General features: G+C 39.9%; 1 protein-coding gene across 5 annotated transcripts in view; it reads right to left on the bottom strand.

Annotated features, from left to right (window-relative positions):
* Nucleotides 1–1,544: 1,544 nt before the first annotated feature.
* SAMD13 (sterile alpha motif domain containing 13) overlaps nucleotides 1,545–8,766 on the bottom strand; it is a 49,377-nt gene continuing 42,155 nt past the window's right edge. For 2 of the 5 annotated variants that reach the window (XM_017962994.3, XM_009211873.4), the window contains one exon: nucleotides 1,546–2,711. In XM_017962994.3, coding sequence (XP_017818483.1) covers nucleotides 2,568–2,711 — 144 coding nt within the window. In that variant the 3' untranslated portion in view covers nucleotides 1,546–2,567. Of the gene's footprint in view, nucleotides 2,712–7,056; nucleotides 8,504–8,766 lie in introns of those variants that run through there. The other 3 variants (XM_017962983.3, XM_017962996.3, XM_017962984.3) reach the window with 3 other exon arrangements.

Raw genomic sequence — 8,766 nt, 5'->3', positions numbered from 1 at the left:
ACTCGTCCCCAAGTACTCATAGAGGAGTCCAAATCTGAGGTTTAGTTGACTTAGTTGAACGCAAGTTCAAATCTCGAGAAAAAATACCACCAAAGACACCCTTTTAGTGTCATTTGCTATGAGTGTTTAGTGGTCAACTGACAGCAGTAACAGCAAGTTGTCTTTCAATATCCGTTTTCCGTTATCTACAGAATAATGGAAATTTGAATTTTAACTGGGCTCATGGTTTCCAATAAAAACATGAAATATTTCAAGTAATGTGATTGACTTCCAGTCCACAAGATATGAAAGGAAGTAGTAGGTACAATTTCTTGGAAGTATCCTTAAAGGAAGGTCTGTTCCTTTCCCCTTTCTTCTCCCCACTGGTCGGAATTCAAATGATGATGGCAAAAAATAGCATCTACTTATGAAATGATTCTGGGAATGGATGTCATGCATGATGGAAAAAAACCACAGGTGGAAACTGTGTTCTTACCATCATGTAGGGCCGCACCACCTCTGGTCCCGCTATCTGGACATTTACATGAGAGGGAAGTAGGTGTCTATCTAGTTTATTAATTGGTGGGTGTGGGAGAGACAGTTTCCATCGCTCACAACCAAACCTATTCCAAATGACTACAGAACATATCAGGTGGGTGCACAAAAGCAAGGCTTAGAAATACCTCATACTATCCCTTTGAGGTAGAGACGGGTCAAACATCATCATGATTTTACTGCAGAAAACTCCTTCACAGAGGTTTTCATCAAGATCCTCATTCCATCTTCCTTCTGCTTGATCCAGGAATCCCTTCTTTCCTATCCAGGTCTCCAGCAGCTGCCATTCTCACCTTTTGTCTCCATCACTCCTCACAACACTTAACTATATATTTTGCCTTTTACTTGTGTTTTCTGTCTTAGGTAGACTGTGGTAACTTGGAGATAAAAAAAGTCTCTTTTGTAACCACTTTTCCCACTTACAGTGAAAACAAAGCATTACTTAAATTTCAGATACTCCGTACGCTCTATAATTGAATTAATTTGGAATGCATTTTTAAACCCACCTACTATCTATACCACTTCCTGTGTTTTTTTCACTGTCATCTTCAGACTTTCTGTTCTTTCAAGAAATTATCTCCACAGGGGACTGAATTATGGTATTCTCTAAAATAGGAACTCTTAACTCGAGGAGGAGGAAGAGGGAAATTATGAGTCCACCAACTCTCTGCAAGTTTTGTATGTGGAAATGTGAGCTTCTGTCTGCAGAGAAAGTCAGTAGCTTTTATTAGAATTTCAAAAAAATCATGACCCCGCCCTGGCCTACAGCAAACAAAAAAAATCTTTGGCTAAAATAATACCTAAAATTGGGGATGAGAGAAGAAATGAGATCCACTCGAATGATTCACTTTAAAAAGAAGATAAATCCACACATAGATTTATACAGTTTCTACCTCTAAAGTTTTTTCCCCCCAAAATGCTTAATTTTCTTTCCCTGGTTTCCAGGAGACCTTAATCCTTAATCCCAACTGAAGAAGCAACCAAACAGAAAAGATCAAAGATACACTGGCAAGAAACTGAAGCAATGCTTTATTGCAAACACAAAGCACCAATTCAACAAGGCGTTGACACACAGAGATTGAACAAATGTCTCTTTGAACAGAGATGTAGCAAGCCCACTTTTTCCAAGCTCTTAAAAACAAGTACTTAACCCAGGAACTGAACAAAGCATAGGACAATTAAAAAAATTACACCATCATGAAGGAATATATAAAAAAATATTCTGTACTAGTAACAAGGCTTTTTGACCTGTAACTCTCAGCAAACTTCTTCAGAAACAAATTATTATAAATAAAACCATGAAGTTAAAAAAAATCCTTTCTTCAGAAACAAAGAACCAATTTAAAAGAAAATCTATGCAGAAAATATCATTACCCCATTTGAAAGCTAGCTGAATATGGATGGATATCCTCAGTACACAACGGAGCTTCTCTTTTCAGAGCTATGATTCTGCTCCTGAAGGGGCTGATGCATGTTCATTTCAAACACTGCAGCATATCCCAATAAAACCTTAATAAGGTCAAGTGGAGAACCCTCTATAAAAAAGGGTGTCGGCAATTCCATCCAAGTAACACAAGCTCTAAGGAGCAGAGGAATTCAAGGGAGACAGCAATCCCTTTCGTCTTTCTCCCCCTCCCCAAATTTTCTTGTTTTTACTCATCCTACATCTGTAACCAAAAGATGGTCATTCAATTAAATTCTTTTATAAAGATTTTGGGAAAGCAATCTATAAAGAGATGAGGAAAATCCTTATGATTTCAAAGCCTTTGTGGGGAGGAGTGTCTAATCGTGTCAAAGATCATTCTATTTGACAAACTCCATGAGGAAAACCACCCTGTGCGCATCTTGTCCTTGCTCCTCCTGGCTGATTTCAGGTCAGCTGATGAATTGCCTAGTCTATCCAATAGGATAACGTTTCATTTGATTGAAATTCTTTACATATACACATGTATGTATTCTGTTTACAAAGTTTCATCACATGAAACTAAATTATGTCATCATGTATTTTTTGAGGTCGAAGACCCCAATTTGTACTATGAAGAGTTGTTCCTTAAATGCTTTGTCTGCAGAGGTTTTACATGATATTCGTAGATTTTCAGAGCAGGCCCCAATTTTAACTGAAGTCCTGTCAACACATCATTTCTTGTCATCAATAGCAGGGATTTTCCATCAATTTCCTATAATGGAAGCAGAAGGTAAAGCCAACATGTGAGTCCAAAAGCTCAAGGATAATGAAGAAAAAAGGAAGTTCAGAAGTAAAAGTCGTACCAATTGTGCCCAAGCTAAAAATATAACATTTGTAGTAGTGCCAAAATGGAAAAAAATGCAATCCTCTGTTTTTATCTTACATCTTTTAGCTATATTTTGGCATTAAACACAATCCATAGCTGATCTTGCTTTCAAGATCCTATCACAAACATCACATCTTAAAAAGCAGATAGCAAGCTTACTGCATGTACCCTGAAGGATCAAAGATGTTGCTTCTGAAAAGAATAATGACACTTTCCATTTATAAAATCTATTAAAGTTTATGCAGAATTTTCCATGAACTTAATTTCTAAAACAACTCTGTAAATTACAATGGGCAGAGATGATCATATCTATTTTACAGGCAAGCCAAGGATCAAGCAAGAAGTTCACCCTCTAAGATCAAGAAATTAGGAAAGGGGTGCATAGAATTTGAACTCTCATATACCTGCAGCCAAAGTCAATGTTCTTTTTATAATCCCCCTCTGCTTCTCTTGATACTTAAATATATGGTTTTTAGATGATCCTATGGGGACTAGAGTCTTGGGTTTCCTGGAGTCTTCACAATTGCAACATTGGGCATTAGAAAAATGACTCACCGTCTGGGAGACTTTCCTGCCCTTTAAAGGGGGAACCATCCTGCCTCAACCCAAAAATCAACCTCTCCAAGGTGAGTTTCTCTACCACACTCCCTCTCAAACTTCCAAATAAGGCAGTGAGGGGTAGGGCCCCGCCAGCTGAAAATCCCTTCCCTGTTCTGCTCAGAGTGCATTCCCTGCACCCTTAGGCAGAGTCAGGTACGCTGTACTCCAGGTATTTGGGAGAGACTACAAAACTTTGGGTGAAATAAAAACAGGCTTCTCACAAAAGAGATGGGGATCCCAAATATGCAAAGTGGTTTGAAACTTTTGGAAAGGAAGCACTGAGAAGAATGCTGAATGCCACATTATTTTTGTTATTGTTTGCTGTGGGGACCTTGTGTCTCTTAAGAACCTGAGCTGGTTCTTAGGTGACTTGGATTCAAGAGTTAAACCAGCTGTGCGCGGTCGGTGAGTCATGACATTTCTGTTCATGGTTATACCCACATACTTCTGTACCTACCTCCTCCACTGACCGACAGACATGGGGACACCGTGTGTAGCTGCAACTACATAAAACAGACTCCCTCCCACACCATCCCCAGGGCAGCTCCTCCAACTCTCATGTGCCTTGCTTGCCAGGCTGGGAAGAAGATGTGCTTTGAATTCCTGAGAGTGTGGGAGAAATAGCAGCAGGCTAGGCGGCTGAAGAAACACCCACTTTGTGACCTTAGGCAAGTCCCTTCTCTTCTCTTTCCTCCTTGGTGGGATTTCTGACAAGATTCTATGAGAAACTGCTCTTGCAAATGCTCCCTGAGCTATGAGTTATACAATCACTTGTCATTATCCCTTCCATCATTCTCGACAGGACCAGATCCTCGTTTTACTTGTCACCCACCTAATATGAACCAGAGCAGAACAAGGAATTACTTCTCCCTGGTCTATGGTGGTTTTCAGTTTGGGAAATCTTTATTCTGTCAGCTACCAGAACATAAAATGTCTCACATTAATTTGTGAGAGACTGTAACATTAAAAAGCAGCTGATTCATAGTACAAGAGCAGGAAATTCCTTAAGGACAAAGGAATTGACTCAATAATCCTAAAGTACTTTTCTTCCTATTAGCCAAGTAGTAATCCTAGAGATTGCCGATTAGTGAAACCTGCACGTCTGAGACCTGGCAGAGGAGCCTCTGGCCCCTGGAAACCACAGTAGCCGTGCTGAAGACACTGTGAGGTCAGAGACCGAATTAGATGTGACCTTAAAGCTCACGCTGTGTCTTGCACACTGGCTCGGAATGTTATACTGAACAGCAAAGCCCTCTTGCCCTCTATCTTTCCTTGGCTGTTGTGTGCTCACACCTCACTTACTACATGTTTTAAACAGACATCAGGAAGAGATGACACTGCTTTCATTTCTATACACCAAGAAAACTTCCTCGACTAACTCAAAGTGAATTTTTAAAAAACCTTTGCTGGCAAAAAGTCCTTTGACAACTCAGCATTTCTGTCAAAAGCCAACTATGCCTGTGAAAAATGCTGAAATTTGGATTTTACTTAAGACAAAATGGAAAAATCATGTTTCATGCTCCAGTCTGATTTTCCCTTTGTTCAGTAGACACACTGCAGTTCACCTCAGACCAGGGTTGGTAAAAGAAAGCTCCATCTGGAAATCCTCATTTTAGAAATGTTGAAATAAATATAGTTAATTCATACATACAACCAAACATTCCTCTTAAACCCTGACTAGAGCAGCTCAAAGGAATGAGAGTGGAATAGAGCATAATGAAAGTGAAGCTTACGGTCAGGCAAGCTGCAAACTGAATCTTGTCTCCAGAAACTGCTATGTGACCCTGGGTAGGGGACTTAACTGCCCTGAGCCTCAATTTCCTCACCTTAAGATGGAAACAAACCCATGAAGGACTTTAGAGATTAGAAATGATGGATGCAAAGCACCACCCACAGTGCCCGACATGTAGGAGGTTCTCAGTGACTATTAAGTGGAAATGGATAGGCTTTGAAAGAAATGGGATGTGTTCTGATTCCAAATCCACCTTCTGCTTCCTTTCTGCCAGTGTGCTCCCCTTTGCCAGAAAGATGTAGGCATATTCCTGTTTAGGCTCAGAAAATTCACTGAGATTAAAAAGTTCAAAGACTACATAAAACATTCGTTTCATACAAATTGTACACACAGGAAAGTTCCCTGATTAAGAAAGCTAATAATTTGATACATAACTTCCATGGGATGCAAGTGAAATCCAAATTCTGCCAACAGCATGCTGTACTACAATGAGCTTGGGATTGGAAACTGGAAGACAGGTTCTAATGCAGACTCTATCACTAACTTTCCATAAGGAACAACTCCTCTGGATCCCAGTCTGTGTATTAACATAAATGAAGGGGTTGGAGTGTGACCAACTCCAGCTAAACAAAACAAAACCAAGATTTTGCATGTACATCATGATGAGGTCCAAAACAAAAAGATATTTCATGTCTTGGGAATTGTGTGTTAACTGATAATCATTTGTTAGTGTCAGTAAAACTTTCACATTGATTGTGTCTTCATGTAAAAGTAACCTTCAGGTTTCTGTTGGGCAATAAAAAATGTTTACATACTTATTAAGTTCCAGCAAGTACTCATTCATGGAAGTAGAGTTTAGAGATGATAGGTTTAAATTTCCAATGATGGCAAGAATCTAGATTTAAAAATAAATGAGTAGGATGCATAGATATTACAGCTCACTAGCTAAGCATGTGATTTAGACTAAGACACTACTTTATTGCTTATTAGTGGGGCCTAGGGCACATTACTGAATTTTTCTAAGCCTCATTTTCTTATCTTATGTGATGGGGGAAAGTAACTACCGTATTTCACTGCTGAAAGTATTATTGAGATAACTTTTGTGAAGTAGAATTCCTGACATGCACTGATCACTCAATAAATGTTAGCTATTGAAAAAAGCATATAAAAGCTGGGTATGGTGGTATATGCCTGTAGTCCCAGCTACTTGAGAGGCTGAGGTGGGAGGATTGCTTGAGCCCAGGAATTCAAGGCCAGCCTGGGCAACATAGTGAGATCCTATCTCTAAAAAATTAAAATTAAAAAAAGTATAAATTTTAAAAGCATATAAAGATCTTAACCCATTTACTTTTCACTCATTCTCTCTGCCAACATTAATCTATACCTAGGTAACTGAATTGAAGCTATTTGTGATATGGTCCATGGGAAATGTATAGGAAAAAAGAATAGGTAGGAACAGAAGCAGCAAAGAGAAAAGAGCCTAGGAAGAGACAAACAGTAGCCATCAATACAGGCAACTAGGCAATTACAAGGTAGGGCAGGAAAAAACGTTGAAGAGAAGTCAATGGAATTTATGATGGCAGGGCTCTGCGCTGACTGGGAAGGCCATATTTATGGTGGTGGCCTCTACTGTCCCAGATGGTGCATAAGGGAAAGGAGGCTCAATTTAGAATCAGAAGACCGGGGATGGATGCTCTACCCCGCTACTTACTAGGTTCTTATGCAACATCAGGCACATTATCCCCCTCCTCTGTGAAATGAGAGGTTTGAACTAAGCTGACCTCTGTCCATTCTCGTTCAACACATTCTCAAATTCCAATTCAGTCTTTCATAAGCATCAAAACACCCCAGCCTCATATGAAAATCTCCCTGTTAAAGAACACAGTGGCAACTTCTTACCAATGATGTGGAGGAATCTCATGAAACAGTCTTTCTTTTTCTGCTTCATTCTTCCCCCTCACATCTTCCAGCACTTTCTTTGTAACAACTCTCTTGCCATTTACTGTCTGGCTACAAGTGGTGACCAGTCTGAAGTTTCTCATTCCGCTGCTTACAAAGGGTTCAAATGTCTCAGAGGTAGGGGTAGTTGCTCTGGAGCCCAGAGATACGAAAATGGAAAATCCTGTGTCCAACATGGGAGTCACATTAAAGATGGAGGAGTGGAATCTCCTGGCTTTACCCGCAAGGCCAATGGAAAAATTATCTCCTGAGAATCCTGAGAATGCATAGTTCCTCCTCCAAATGTTTTTTGTCTCTGCCACCTCCTCTGTTTCCCTTTTGGTTTGGTTCCTTCTGGATTTGTCATACTCATTTCCTGGCATCAGACAAGACCTCATAGGCCTCTTGCTACTTGTTTGAATTTCTTCTCAGATGCCTCCTTGTTCCCTGGGTTCTTGTCTGGGTGCACCTGCAGAGCCAACTGGTGATAAGACTTCTTAATATCAGAGGAGGAAGCATTTTGAGGCACACCTAGTGCTTTGTGGTAATTCACCATGTTTCTTTAAACAGCATTTCCCCACCAAGTCAGGGTTTATTTTCGGAAGAATTTCCATATAAGGTTGGAAAGGAAGATGGTGAACTATTCAAGTTTACACCAAGGCCTTTTGAATACTATCACATGGCTCTTGGGATAAAGTATCTTCTGGAGAGAAGTTCCTCTTTGTTGTACAGATCTTTCACATGCCTCCACCCCCGCCCCACCCCCTTTCAGCAGCTCCTTGTGGGTGGAGTGACTATGGGCTCAACATTCCCAGCCAATGACTCTCAGCTGATGGCTGTGCTTGCCTTGCCTTCCTATTGGTGGGAAATTTAGAGTGGATAATATACACTTTGGGGAGGCTTCACCTTATTTAAAAATGAACACTGAGCAGCTTATTCAGAGGGAAACTATTTGTGTGGCTCAAATGTCTTTATTTCATTTGTTGAAGTAACAGTCACAAGCAAAATGGCTTTTGCACTTAAATCGGATACAAAATCCATTTTGGCTCACTGTAAGGGCTAATGCTTTCAGTGACTTCATGAGTATTTCGTAGTGTTAGTTAATATTTTCTGCTGGCACAAAGTAGGTGATAAAGGGTCTGTATTACAAAAAACAAAAAACAAAAAAACCCTTAAACACATTTCTGATGAAGGAAAATAAGTAAAACCCATTTTATCAAATGAGAAAACTGGGTCATAGAGATGAAACTAGGCAGATGTTTAAAAATAATAGATTTACAAAATATAGCTAGAATTGAAAACCTCCCATAGATTGTCAAATAAGTCTTCTTCAGCTGATTAAAAAAATTTTTAATTTTAATTTTAATTTTATTTTAAGTACATGTGCAGGATGTGCAGGTTTGTTACATAGGTAAATGTGCGCCATGGTGGTTTGTTGCACCTATCAACCTATCACCTAGGTATTAAGCCCAGCATGCATTAGCTGTTTTTCCTAATGCTCTCCTTCTCCCCACCCTACCCCTGACAGGCCCCAGTGTGTGTTGTTCCCCTCCCTGTGTCCATGTGTTCTCATTCTTCAGCTCCCACTTACAAGTGAGAACATGCAGTATTTGGTTTCTGTTCCTGCATTAGTTTGCTGAGGATAATGGCTTTCAGCTCCATCCATGTCCC

Source organism: Papio anubis, chromosome 1 (genome assembly GCF_008728515.1).
Source record: "Papio anubis isolate 15944 chromosome 1, Panubis1.0, whole genome shotgun sequence".
NCBI classification, from domain to species: domain Eukaryota; kingdom Metazoa; phylum Chordata; class Mammalia; order Primates; family Cercopithecidae; genus Papio; species Papio anubis.
This window is presented reverse-complemented; position numbering and strand designations above follow the sequence as displayed.